The sequence below is a fragment of the Myiozetetes cayanensis genome, unplaced genomic scaffold, assembly GCF_022539395.1.
Source record: "Myiozetetes cayanensis isolate MyiCay16 unplaced genomic scaffold, myiCay2020 scf7, whole genome shotgun sequence".
Classification (NCBI taxonomy): domain Eukaryota; kingdom Metazoa; phylum Chordata; class Aves; order Passeriformes; family Tyrannidae; genus Myiozetetes; species Myiozetetes cayanensis.
Genome location: NW_026087964.1, coordinates 41,425,884 through 41,440,403, shown reverse-complemented (window position 1 = coordinate 41,440,403; position 14,520 = coordinate 41,425,884). Strand labels below are relative to the sequence as shown.

The following is a 14,520-nucleotide window of genomic DNA, read 5'->3' as shown; positions in this document are numbered from 1 at the left end:
AAGTTTCAATTTAAGATGCAGTAACAAGATGCTATCAGAAGAAGTTTTTTACGTACTTGAGCAGCTTTTTATAGCTAACTCCCTCCAGAGTAAAGTCCTGACACATTCTTAGTGATAGGGAGCTAATGTCTTTCCTGCACGTTTGGGGAAACCCACGTGACAAATCCTGTATGGCAACTGAAGGAGAGGACACTTGCGCACCTGTTTGTGGAAGGGTTATATAAAAAGTCCTGCGACATATTTTAGCATCTACCAGTAAGCTGAGCAACTTGACCTGCTTTACCCTTTATAGGATACATGACATTAAATTAACAACTAGAAAATAATAATAATAATAATAAAAAGACATACTAACATGAAAAAACACATTTTATTGCACTTAAGTTATAAGAAAATAAAATTTCTAAGTGAATCAAACCATAGACACAATCCCTTTAAAGGTTGTTTTCCTCCATCATGTCAGGTTGTTACATAACTAAAATTAACCAACTGGAATCTGATTGTTTTAAATCAGACTATAAATAAAACAAAAACAAAACAAAAAAAAAGGAGGAAAAAAGATCGCCTAGGATACAGTGTTAAACCACTTTCACAGTTCAGCTTGAGTTGTGGCTCTTGGAGAATGAGGCAAACCATTTGACTCTCGTTTCTCATTTTGTTTGCATGTGACATCTTTACAAAAACCTAAGTTTTTGCTCTGTCAGTTCCTCCCAGCAATAACTGTAACAGTTGTGTTTTTTTCTCAAATACTGTAAAACACTAAGACTGACCAGCAACTTTATTTTAATTTTTGTATTTTATAATATTTTTAAAAAATTTTGTCAGTTTTTTTAATGTATGTTCATTCCATTCACCACAGCCCTCACAAAGAAAAATTTCCCCACAGAACAGGCTGCAATAGCTTTGTTCCAAGGAATGTGTTTTAATTTTTGCCCAGAAAAAAGAAAATAAGCTTTGCACACACACTCAATTCTTTATTTGCAGGCAAACTTCACTCTTAATTGTCTGAAACTCTTCCACTCTCAGCCTCTTAGAGGCACAGTTGGCTCAAGTTTCAGTGGCAAAAAGTCTTTTTCTGTAACCAAACTAGAGCAAATTTGGAATTCAGTCTGGGACTAAAACGTCACAGCAGAAAAAAAAATAAAAAAAAATAATTTGCTTTTCTTTCTTTCATTTAGCAGCATAAATAAGTTTGGCCACTGGGAATACAGTACAGGGGTGGGACAACAATCCCGTAATTGAAGACCTACTTCTAGCACCAGCATTGCGAATTAAATCCATCAGAGGACTCTCAGAACCCAGGACAACTTGCCACCTCAGAGCAACTTATGCGTTGAAGAGTGTAGATGGAAGCAACAGTAAATAGATTAAACAGAGGCTAATACTGTGATTGACATTGGCAATGGTTGGCAAAAAAAAAAGAGGAATAAAAGAAAAAAAAGAAAAAGCTCTGATAAAACTGTACAAAACAATTCACAGTAATATTTTAGCTTTTCCACACCAGGAATGGACTCCTTGTTTTTGTTTTTGTTTGTTTTTTTCATTGCAGAGGTTGGAAGGGACTTTGGAGGTCCAGTCCAACCCCCTGCTCAGAGCGGGGCTAAGGGACAGCGCGTTGCTCGGAGGGGCTGCCGGGACCCAGGGTGGCCCAGGGGTGCACGAGCAGGCTCGCTTGTGCAGCTGATTTCAAGATCTTTGTGGTAAAATAATTTGTTAACAAGAACTGTAACTTTTTTTTTTTTTTTTTTCACTCCAAATTGCTCAAGGAGCAGTTGGAGGAAAGTAAAGAAATTAATTGCACCTGGTTTCATTTCAAAAGTTGGATTTTTGCAAAGCTGCCCCGGTCGTAAGTGTAGCCTTTTTATGTGACGAGACAGCAAAAGCCTCTCTTGTCAGTTACAGTTTGTCATCTTTGTCTTCTCCTTCGTAGTCTGTAGGTCTTTAGGATCTGTTGCCCCAAGGCAACATCCTGCACCACCAAGGACAAGGGATTTTTTCCTTTTTTTTTTTTTTTTTTTTTTTTTTTTTTTTTTTTTCAGGGGGGAGGGAAAGGAGAACATCGTCTACACGTTTGGACAAATTCATCTTTCTGCCCTTCACTTCATATCGACGTCAAAGTCCAACACCAGCAGCTTTGTTTCCTCAGTCCCGTTGCGGCTCCCAACCGCACACACCAGCTTTGTGTTAGAAGCTCTGATTCGCCACACGACGCCTCCACTTCCCCCACTCTCCAATGTGACTAGATTTCGGATAAATTCACCCGTTTTCAAGTCCCAAAGTTTTACAGTCCCATCATCTGAGCTGGTAATTACAAAGTTCTTGTTGAACTGTAAACAGGTCACAGCACTCTGATGCTTGTTGGGACCTGTAAGAGCAAACAGAAGCATTTTTATTTGTAATTAATTAGAAAGCAATGGCAGACAGCACTGCATCTAGAATAAACACCTAGCTATTTGCACATAATTGTTTTTATCTATTACAACTATTATAGAACTATCTATTGTAACTCCTGGTTTTGTACGTTAAAAGGTACAGAAGCCCTGCCATAGTTTCAAAAAGTGAAGGCAGGTATAGAAAAATTCCCCAGAATTTCCTTCTTTGTTTCAGTGACCTCATTGTGTTGTATACAAACAGTAGGGCAAATGTGCTCTTGGACATTCATGAATATGAACTTAGCCATCTAGAGTGAGGTGATTGCTGTAAGAGTTCATCTCCAAGCTCCTTTGAAGAGCTTTTATGAGATTACTCCATCAGTAAATATTGACAGTTATACACTGACACATAAATAGATACTGTTAAAACAGCAGAGTTTGTTTTACAGGGAAATTTAATTTTCTGCTCCAGCCAGTGATGCTGCATATGAGATATGGGAACGATATAAGATCTTTTTTGTGGGGAGAAACAAAACCATGAGTTCGTGTGCATGATGCCTGAGTGGCAACTGTCACAATGGAAAGAAGAGGCTTTTGTCTTACTGAAATAAAGAAAACATCTTCCACTTGCGTCTCCTGTTTTATTGCAACAGACAGTGTATTTTGCCTCCCCATCCAATTAATCAGTAGGCTTTGAAACATGCAAGTGACCCCTAAGTAAATACATTGACTGACTGTTTTGAGATGTAATTTCCTACATATTTCTGTGGCTTATTAGGCTAATATACCCATAGCAAATTGCTATCAGTCCAGACCATCTGCCTTTCATAATAGGCAAGTGATTTGAATAGATTAGATTAAATAAATTTTGTTCTTCTAGTTCAGAAAAGGATCATACAACTGTCATCAGAAAAGTATTTCAGCTGTAAGTGGTCAGTGCTTGCTTCTTTGCATGTAATTATTTTTAAGGGTTTTTTTTATTAGAATCTGCAGCACAGATTATTGCAGGCTGCTTGATTTACATGAAGGTAGTTTAAGCTTACCTTGCAATGTCTGTAAACATTGTCCTGTTTTAATGTCCCAGATTTTGACCGTAGAATCGGCATTCCCAGACACAAGTATATTGTCCTTGAGTTCCATTCCACTTGTGAGTGACTGGTGGCCTGTCAGAGTGTGAATGCAGTTGCCTGTCTCCACATCCCAAACTCGGATGGAAGTGTCAAGAGATCCACTCACCACATGGATACCATCAAACTACAAGAAAGGTAAATCTATTACAAACAATTATATTAGGATCTAACAAAGAAGGCTATTAAGCATTTAATTCACTAAATGCAAGGTGAGATACTGTATATATTTGGTAACTGCATTACAAAGTAAGAATTCAGTCTAAGTAGAGATGGCCACGTTTGATACCAGAGTTTGATACCAGGGACTTATGGTTAGTGTAATTTCCTGATGTAAACATATGGGCTATCAAGTACATGGTTCAAAAAGAAACTCTGAACCACTTGGTCTTTTAAATGTAATACAACTCCTTTAAACACAGCAGAATCCTGACTCCAGTGTGCAACAGTAAGAGAACCTAGGTTTCCTAATACAGACATTAACAAGGCAACTCTGCTTTTCACAAGTCAGAGGGAGTTTCAGCCGGAGAAGGGCAACAACATTAGTACAGAATCATCCACCCAGAAGTCAAAACAGAGAAAAATGGAAGGAATGTAATGGAAAAATGTGGGGTTTAGACATTTTATAATCCTAATTGTGTACAGTAAGGAACTTTTAACTCTCTAGTCATTGTAGGGAAAGGCATAAAGGCTAAGATATGAAACACTTTTGACCAAGAGGACTAAACATGTAGAGAACAGAAAGGTAGAAAGTAACCCGAGTTACAGTGAGAATGACATAAGAGTCCTCAAAAAGGGAAAAAAGCAGTAGAATAAAACCAGTGGGCTTCAAGGAGGAATACTTAAAAAAAAAAAAAAAAAAGACTTTCTTCCCATGAGGTTTTTATATATCTATTCTCTGAGGGGAAGAAGAGTTCAGGATAGTTGGCACTTTCTTAAAGGCACAAACTATCCTTGTGTGAAGTAAAGATAGGAAGTGTAGTAAATTACCAAGACCCACTTGGCTAACGCACAAGGAATTGTACAAAAAGTAGAAACTAGATCAATAGATCTGTATAAAAGAGCCCACTGGGACAAAACCAGAAAGGCAGGGCACAGAACAAGATAAAACTAGCAAGACTTATTATACTATTCTATAAAAAAAAACCCCAACCAAAACCAAAAAAACATACCACAAGGAAGGCCAAAAACAAACACACAAACAAAAAAAAAAGCTCATTTATCCACAGCAGGAAGGAAACACCAAGTGAGGCCAGCTATTTAACTTTCTTTGCTTCAGTCCTCAGCCATCTGAGTGTAGGCTCACAGCACTAACACCACTAACAACTGAGCACACGCTTTTGCTAGAATGGGGGGGAAAAAATCACATAAGGCAAGTTGTTTTAAGACAATCTCAGAGACATCTGCTGCTATCTTTGAGAACCCAGGGAAGACAGACAAGCTTCAGATGGCAAATACAATTCCTTTCTTTACTGAAGGAGAGGATGATGGAAGATGAGGAATTATGGATCAATCACTTCAATAACTTCAGTTTCCAGAAGGAACTTTTAAGCCCTTAGTAATGCAGTAAGTAGCAGCATTTTTTGGAAAATTATCTTAAACAATATGGGTTTTTTTTCTTTAACAGAATAAAAAGCCACGTGAAACAGCAAATGTCTTCGCTGTATTTTCACAAAGAGGGAGGCAAATTTGAGACAGGGATACTATTCCATTCAGAACTCTGTTCACAGTACTATTGGAGATATCAGAAAAGAGTTCCGGAGGGGTGTGGTATTTACTATTTTCATTAGGATTTGGGTGACATTTGAAACAGCAGAACCGACCCAAAGCAAACAGTGTAGAAGCCGAGTAAAAACTGTGAAGATCTGAGTTTGGAGGGGAATGAATAAAGGTACAGCTGCAACTTGAGAGAAGGAAGGTTGGGCATGACTGTTATGTTTAAGGCAATATGACACTACTTGTCCATGTGGACTGACTGGTACCTGATAACTGCAAAGAACCAAGCCAGTTAAGGGAACTCGACTATCTGAAGCTGTTTCTTTTTATAAAACCTGCAGAAAACTAATGTTAGATCTCTGCAGTCAAACATGATTGAGCATGGCACCTAGGTTCAAAAGAATATACAGAACAACTGGCACATACAGACTGCTTATCTGCTGTATGCATTCCATTTCTGATGAAAATATACTAAAAAAGACCTTCTGATATTTCAATGTAACACATATAAAATAACTTTTCACTTCCAGTAAGCACTTTGACTGGACTCTGTTTTGGGCTCCCTGTTTTCAAAAGTGGATGTGAACTAATTTGAGTTCAGATAAAAAGATGAGGAGTGCCAAGCAGCCTAGCAGACTTGGGTGGAAACACTACAGAACGTTTTTCTTTCCTAAAAAGAACTAAACCAGACTGATGTAACAAATTTTGAATTCTTTTCCCCTTTCCCACAAACTAATTGCATTCCATGTACATAAGGTATTCAGAAAGCGAGCTTTAAGGCTGGGCATAAAGACAAAATGATGTTGTAACAGGGAAGCAATGGTTTGGATCAACTGCTACACATGAACCATCAGAATCTGTGGATTACTTCAAACAAAGATAGCAGAGAAAGAAAAGTCAACATGCTCAGTAGTCTTCAACTGGTGCATAAGGTCTACAAATGGGGAAATATCAAGGTGTAACAGAACCTGCCATAGAGCACGGATAGGGAGGGAGGACTGGCTTATTCCACCTGATTAGTTTATTTATGGGAGTTCTACTGTTTGGGGCGATTGCAGGCCAAAGGGCAGGGTCCACCAGGCAATTTTAAAGAATCTTTCTGTTCAAAACTGTAAACACCTGTAGTCTCCAGCCTGCCTTCCCTCACCCCTCTCCCGTTAGTTTCAGAACATATCGGTGTGTAACACAACCCAATTATTTGATCCATTATTACTACAGTAGCAGAGCAAGACATAAATATTCATAAGCCAAAACAAGAGTTGCTGGTGAAGATAAGGCAGAATAACATCTACTGTTCCCAAACTGCCCTATATGAAATGGAATCTTCAGAATATTTTTGAGAGATAGGTAGGTAGCACAGCATTTTTAACTTGCTTTGCTGCTTGTCTAGAGAAGGCTCCTCATCATATCAATGTAAGGGAATGGCTGTAGATTTTGATAAATTTTGCTACAGATTTTTGAGAAAGGAAACCAATTAGGTACTTTGTTCATATGTAATATATTATGGTGAGATACATGTTATGAAATACACACTTTATGAAAAATGTCTCTAGCACTGAGCTTCATTTTCTGAGCCACAAACCAGAGCAGTTACATGTTGAATGCCATTTCCCAATTTTGAACTGTCTTTGTTAATTTCTTTTTCAAGTCCTGCCAGATTGTGGTGAGAACAGGCACAAGCATGAAATTAATTTCTTTCGCCTCTCAATGCCTGGAAGTGATGCTTTGACTCTATGAATGAATAAGGGTTTTTTTTGGTTAGTAGAGGTAAGAAGACCTGAGACATAAGGTCTGTGTGTATCTTTGCCAGCTTTGTGGGTAACTGGTAGGCAAGAGAGATGCAGCAGCGTAATAACCTGCACCTACATTAACACATTTCTGTTGAAAAAGCCTCACAGCTGTCCATCTGCCCCTACTCAGAAAAGAGGAAGCAGAAGGCTGGAGTTTTACACAGGATCTAAAATCTTAAGTTCAGCCTTACTGCGAATTATAGTTTGGAACTGGAAGACAGGACTAGAAAATGAGGATAAACAGATCTCCGTGACTCAGAACATTAATACAATGGGGTTTTTTTGAAATTGTCAATTACTATATCCTTTGATTTATTTAAGGCAGTAAGTTTAGAATTTCTTGGGTAAAGCAAAAACATAGCTCCATAATACATGCAAGATTTAAAAAAAAATCCCAACCAAACAACCAGCATCTACCAACAAAACAACGTAACTTGGTGATATAAAGATTTGGGCTTTATTGTACTGGGTCCTTTAAAAAAAAAATTCTACTCTAAAACATCTCAGTTTCTAAATGCAAACAACACGTATCTAGTGTAACAAAATGAAAGAGGGGCTTATCACAGATGCCTCTATATTCCCATGGTCTGTATAATTCTGGAGTAAGTACCCACAATTTAATAAACAAGGTGAAATAAACTGACTTTAAATGTTACTTAAGGAAACTAAGGCAGCAGATGAAAATCACATACCTGTAACGAGTAGACTCTGTTAGTATGCCCTTGCAGTGTGTGCAGACAGGTCTCTGTCTCTGGATCCCACACTTTGACCATAAAATCATATGCACCACTTACAACCCTTCTGCCATCATATTGAACGCACCGAACTGCAGCTACGTGGCCCATCAGAACGTGTAAACACTGGCCCGTCTCTATGTCCCAAACTCTCAGCGTAGCATCTCGAGATCCACTGACCACTCTGGAGGAAAAAGAAAAACCCCTCCTGTACTTAGCATTGGACATTAAAGTATTAAAACAATTACACTTGGGTATACATCAGTTATGAGTCGTAATTTGGGACATTAGATAGCATTAGTCCACCAGCCACTGAAGATCAGGCTTGGCATGACATTTATTAAGGTCTCAAATGACCAGAGTGTTCTTCTTCCTTGCTCTACTTACCTCCTCAGGATATGTCTATTTGATATAATTAGCAATCAGTATTTAAAAAGCCACTTCGTTCCTGAACAGCAAAATGATGCCATAATTCTGTGGACTGTTGTATCTATCTATGAAAGCTCATGAACATGCTAAGCTCCAGCCAGTGCTATGAGCATTCTGTTTTAATGACTGAATTAACTAATTGTAACAATTAAATAAAGATCTTTAGAAGTTTTAGTAAAGTAACAGTTATTCTGCTTGACTTTTTTTTTTTTTCCAATTTATACTATTAAAAGCTTTTTTTAGGCAGGAACAGAAATGAGAAGGAATTAATATTAATGGAATTTATAAGGGGAAAAAACTCATCATTCTACAAAAAAGAAATGCACCAACAAGCTCTCTGTCAATACCTCCATACCACAGTCAAGTAACAGAGCTTTGCAAATGTTTGTTGAATCAAGACGTGGTTTACTATTGCAAATATTCTGTTATAATCAGTTAAAATTCAAATAAAATACTGCAGTGACAATGCTTCAAAAGTCATTTGTTTAAAATGAGTAAAAGTTTGTAGCACTGACAAAAGGAGGAATTACTCAGTGTGGGAGACTGGAGCACAGTTTAACAAAGAATTAGCTTTGAAATAACGCAGAATGTGACTTTTTGAAGTACATGACTCAATTTTCAGTTCTTCATTTAGTATCCTTATGCCTTTGCTTCTATTAATCATCTCCTCCCTCGTGTTGATTTGTGTTTCGCCTGGTTTGTGTTTCACTCAGTGCTGGATGAGGCACCCAAGTTTAAGAGCATTTTCTGTGAACACAAACGTGTGAGTTACAGGTGAAGCGGTGGCCGTAGCTCTGGACAAAGCCGTACCTTTTCTCGTGGAGATGCATGCAGCGCACGGTGGAGGTGTGACCGTACAAGGTGTGTATGCATTCACCAGTCTCAGCGTTCCAAACCTTCAGCGTTCTGTCTGTAGATCCACTGATGATGATATTGTCCCTCATTTGTGATGACCAGACTCCGCCTGTGTGCCCAACCAGTGTTCTCAGACACTGAAAATAAACATTTTCCTTAGTTTACCTTTTTTGACAGAGTTGAATGGAAACTAAGAAAAAGCAATCTTGGAAGTAACAGTTGGCTCTTATAGTAAGAGCCAGAATACCCCTGGAGACTGCTTTCTGATTGGAAAAAAAAAAATTCCACTTTTACAAAATACTCATCAAATTTCTCTCAATTGTTCACTTTAACTATAAGGAATTTTCCCTATAATCTTCCCCTTGACAAACTAAACCCTATTTCCAAATTTCTCAATACAAGGGCACGTTTTGCAGCCTGGAGTTGTTTTCCTGGCACTTTTCTGAGTCACTGCAGGATTTCCAATAGCTTTTTGAAGTGTGTTGGAAGTGGAGAGAGCATTCACTTGGTAGTTTTACCATCAATCTATAAACCATATACTTTTGTTGTATTTTTCTGTTTCTTTATCCAAGAGACATCCCACTCTGTAAGCCTCAGCTACAGCATCAATCGTGCCAAAAAATCGTGTCTCAAACCTTTTTCAGAGTCTACTGTTGCCCAGGAGAGGATCCCACACTACATAAGCACAGCCTACCTTCTTTGATCCCAAATGTATGACATGATTTCTCACCATGTACAGACAGTGTTTGCTCACACCTACTTCTATAAAACCCCCGTCGTCCTGGAACAATGACTTGTCTCTGTCTCTCAGCCTGTTTTCCTTACAAATAATGACTATATACACTTGCTCACCAGGCAGCAATAAATGGTAATTAGCACAGACGAGGAAAGATCCATGCAAGACTCTTCTAGAAAGATACTTCATGAAGATTCTGCATTTACTTTAACAACGTGATATCTATAATTACCCACTTTCTAACCCATTTAAATATGTGCCATGTTGATTTTTGCATTATTCTATTTTCTTTGGTTCTGTCGTGGGGATACAGTCTTGCAGTGCACACAGCCATCTACTTCTGCACTATTATTTTTATCAGTCAAACCTGTAACTGCACAAGAAAAGAGGTCAAGGCAGTTTGAGGGTATCTTTTTCTGTAATCCAATGCTAAGTGGCATTAATTGCCATGGCCTTCCTTTAACTGTTAGTTGACTCCTCTTGATGTAGTCCAATATTTTTTACCTGAGATAATGTATCCTAAATACCCAGTCTTTCAGTTTACTCCATGTAAACATTGACACATTTTAGCTTTCTAACTGTCCTGTCCTGGATCTTCTTGTCCTCATACCTTTTGAAAAAGTGCTAATTTTACCTCACAGGTTACTTTAGGAAAAAAAAATCATCAAAGATTATCTGGATTAACTGTAATAAAAAAACCCCATAATTTGGTAGTTGTTGTTTAACATCCTTGTGAGTTTCTGCTGAAATGTTCTATTATCACTGCATGCTGTATTTCCATCACATGAATCTTCTCCTAAAGTATTTTTCTGCATCAGTGACAGTATACTAATTCCTATTGTTAATATCCTGTTCTTTCTGCTTAGATAGATTTCCTGTTCTTTAACAGTTTTTTAACTAGTCTTCTGCAATTCCTGGCTCCTTGCTTAATTCACTGCTATCAAATCCATCTTTTTCAGTTCATAGCTGTTATTCACTTTTACAGTTCTTTTTTTCTTATTTCAACCAATGTGCTCATATTTTAAGAAATCATCCTGCTAAAGCAGTAAGAACACAGAATCCTTATTTTGGGCTTTACATCTGTCAAGGGAATTATTCAGTCATGTTCATTTGCACAAACCAACCTTTAGGGTTTTTTTTATTTTATTAATTCTTCAGCATCAGTAAGCAGGAGGGCTGATACAGCATGTTTCCATTTTTCATACACAATTCCTGGCTCTCTTAAAGGTTTAGAGTAAATAGTCACACCAGGTTTTGTAATTACTTTCAAAAAATTACTGAACAATAATTGTTAAGTCATGCTACTGTGCTCAATTTTATATATTTAAAGGATCATTTTGCTTTTGGGACTATGACATGTACAAAGAAAGTATTTTTCATTTGTGTTTAGGTTGCCCTTTTCAATTAAAAAAAAATGTAAATTTCTTTATGAGATCCTTCATTAGACAGTTTGTTGTAGAGAAGCCAACAGCAGCAGGGTGAGGCTGCCTATGGCTCTTAATTTTATTCTTACCCACAGTAGTATTAACAATCCCTTCAAGGATCTTCCGGGCATGCAATGACAAATGTTTAATACACTCAGCTTCAACATTATGAAGTGGATACCTTTTACATCTTAAACATGTTACCCTCAGTAGCTGTCTTGTTGTTACCTGTACCATTAAAACCAAGATAAGTACACACAACACCAGTCTAGAAGGAAAACGTTCTGTTTTCCCAAGGCCTTTTCTACATCCTTGGAGCATAGTCAGTCAGTCACCTCAAAACAAAAAACCTGTGGGCTGAGTAGCCATGATGTTCTAACGTGAGTGTAATGTTCAGTACTATCTTTCTGATTGTGCATACTGGTTTGCTTCTCTAAGCCAAAATTAAATTATTGAAGCTTATTAAATTCCTGCCTGATCTGGATCTAATTTAATAGGAAATATTTAAACCTAAAGCAAGTTAATTTTTTTTTTGTGGTTCAGCAATATAGTAGCTTAGAATGAAAAAACAAACTCTGTATTTGAAATTACAACCAGTAAAACAAACACCTCATTTCAAAAACTTGAAAACAATAGAAAGAATGCTAGAAAACAAGTGAGAAAGGGGGATCTAGAGGGGTAAATGCAGCCTAAATTAAGCTTTAAGGAAGATAAAGTAATGTATCTGTCCAAATTCTTTAAAATCCATGTCACAAATGACTCCACAAGAATAGCAGAATTGCCAAGAGAACAAGGATATATGCCAATCGTAACATGAGCAGCATTGCAATTTCCCATCAAGGTGACTTTTTTGAACTGGACAAGTTTCTGTGTGGGAAAAGGCAACCCACACGTTTACTTCTTCCGACTCTTGCCCCAGACAGTGCTAAAGGCCACCCTGCAAAGTGGTCTGATGGCACAGCAGCATTTTTGATGTGCCAGTGCTCTACCTGTAGCTCATTTCCTCAGGAATTCAGCAAAGCTGCCAAATTACCTTGCCTGTAACCGCTGACCACACTTTCAGCGTGTTGTCATCAGAGCCGCTCACGATCCGGTTCCCGCAGAACTGCAGGCACGTGATCACGTGGTCATCGTGCCCTTTGAGCACCTGACAATGAAGAACACGAAAACGTACAGTCACAATTTAATGCGGCAGATTAGAGAGAAGCAGAAGAGACAAAATGCTCCTCTGATTCATAAATTACAAAATGCTAGAGTTGCTTCGGTAATAATAAGGCCCCTTAATCCCATGTGTCAAGTCTAATTTACCGCCAGCTGGGACCAAAGAAGGTGTTTTCCTCCTTCCATGGAGTGATGCTGCATTGCTTAGCAAGCACACTACAGCTACTGTAAGCCTCCTAAAAGTAACAGGGAAAATCTCTAACAAAAGTAGCCTGAATTAGTAACTGAACATTGCTCTATTCCTCTACAGTTATTCCATCTCTTTATTTTTCAGTTGAGTTACTGTTACCTTTTGTTTCAATTTTGAACAAAAAAGGATGGGGCTCTATTATTTGCTGAGTATTTGTATTTCAGTGGTCAAGGCTGACTACGTCTATTTTTTTCCCTTACCAGTGAAGCATTGAATTGTGTTAAATGCCAGGTAGCACCAAAGTAAAAAAACTGGAAGACCATTAACTCAATTAAATACAAACAAAAGCAACAATTTAACGAGTTGGGAATGTGGATTGGAATGTTGCTTTATAGAGGTGGGATTTTCAATATTTGATTTTGGAAAAATTCTGTATCTTTTATTGCAATACAGCAAAAATAATCCTTATCAGAATACATAGGATGAAGAATTTTTTATTTAGGATATCTGAGCATTTTTCAATATGTTCATTGAAATGAAATGGCATTTGGGTAATGCCAGAGGCTGTAATTTTAATAATAATTCCAAGATAACTTGATGTGGCATATCAAGGCAAGAAATACAAAACCGTTGCCAGAGATGCACATAAGTCACGGCCAAATAAACAGCAGGATATAGCCATAGGTTTTCCATGGGAATTATTTTGTTCTTATTTTTATTATTTTGTTGTACAGTAATTAAGAAAGCAGGTAAATTACCTTAAAACCTTAAAAGGCCACGAATATGGGTTTCCTTCATATTTCTGAGTGCTTGTTCAATACCATGATAGATTAGACAGTTGCTACTTTATTTACAAAAGATTTGAAATACTGCTTCATATCTCCATATTGGAAAAGATATAATGATAACATATAAATGTCATTAAAAGAATTTCAATATTTAGCAAACTTAACATGGAATGAAGTTACTGTCTTGTGCTGCTCAATTTAGAAGAATATATTTAAAAATAAAGTATGAATTAATCACAGAATAGTTGTGGAGTATTTTTATGTTGCAACATAGCTCAGCTGTACAAATACATACATATAATATATATGTGTCTCTATGTTTAAATATAAGTATTTCCAATCAAGTTTCTGAGATTATCTGTCTCAAAGAGACTGGCATATTTATAGGAATTCATAAAATGGTACAGAAATTCCTGTAGGGAAAGAATTCTGCTGTACTGAAGAATAACACTTTGATTTGCCAATATGGTGCTCAGAACATAATTTAAACCCAGGGTAAGCTAAAATACAAATTATTTGTTTCTGTAGCAATACACTGCTTTTTGTGCATGGGTAGTCTGGTGTGTCCAAAGGAAAAAAAACAATCTACGAGTTGATCCAGCTTTGTTCATGGCACCGTGCAGAGAGCTCAGAACCTTACCTTAGGCGATTTAAGTTCTCCTCGCCGCCAGTTGGTATCAATCCTGTGTTGTCTAATGTAGGCGCTTTTCCACGGACTGTGTATAAAGCCTGGTTTTATTACTTTCCTCCTCTTGATATGCAATGGTTCATCAATACCTAAAATGGATTTAGAAAAAAGGATGGGGACGGGAAGAGATGAGCTTACCCCACAGAAAACACATTCCCTCCCAAACCTTTACGGTGACCCCAGACATTAAATTCAGCAGAGACCTAAGAACCTCCCCCATGGCACTCTTTGTGTGTCAGGGACACTGCCCTGCTCCTCAGCGAGTTATTCTGCATCTGTCCTTGTTGATTCAGCATAATCATTACCATAATCATGGCTGAAAATGCTCTAGTTCATTATTCCTTGCTGGTAACCTACTAGCTTGGTTTTGGATACCCCTTTCCAAGGCAATGCAGCAGAATATTGCCTTCTACAAATGGGTATTGCCAAAAAGCTCCATAACCACTCATATGCTCATTTTGGAACAGCTCAAGAATTAAACCTTTCTGTCTATGGTTCTCCACTATGGTC

At 37.7% G+C, this 14,520-nt stretch overlaps 1 protein-coding gene across 2 annotated transcripts in view; it reads right to left on the bottom strand.

Annotated features, from left to right (window-relative positions):
- Positions 1-351: 351 nt before the first annotated feature.
- The window catches only part of FBXW7 (F-box and WD repeat domain containing 7), a 182,070-nt gene continuing 167,901 nt past the window's right edge, over positions 352-14,520 (bottom strand). For both annotated transcript variants that reach the window (XM_050338044.1, XM_050338045.1), the window contains 6 exons: positions 13,963-14,099; positions 12,217-12,330; positions 8,979-9,160; positions 7,698-7,923; positions 3,416-3,626; positions 352-2,365 (listed from right to left, as the gene is read on the bottom strand). In XM_050338044.1, the coding sequence (XP_050194001.1) occupies positions 2,097-2,365; positions 3,416-3,626; positions 7,698-7,923; positions 8,979-9,160; positions 12,217-12,330; positions 13,963-14,099 (1,139 nt within the window). In that variant the 3' untranslated portion in view covers positions 352-2,096. The remainder of the gene's footprint in view (positions 2,366-3,415; positions 3,627-7,697; positions 7,924-8,978; positions 9,161-12,216; positions 12,331-13,962; positions 14,100-14,520) is intronic.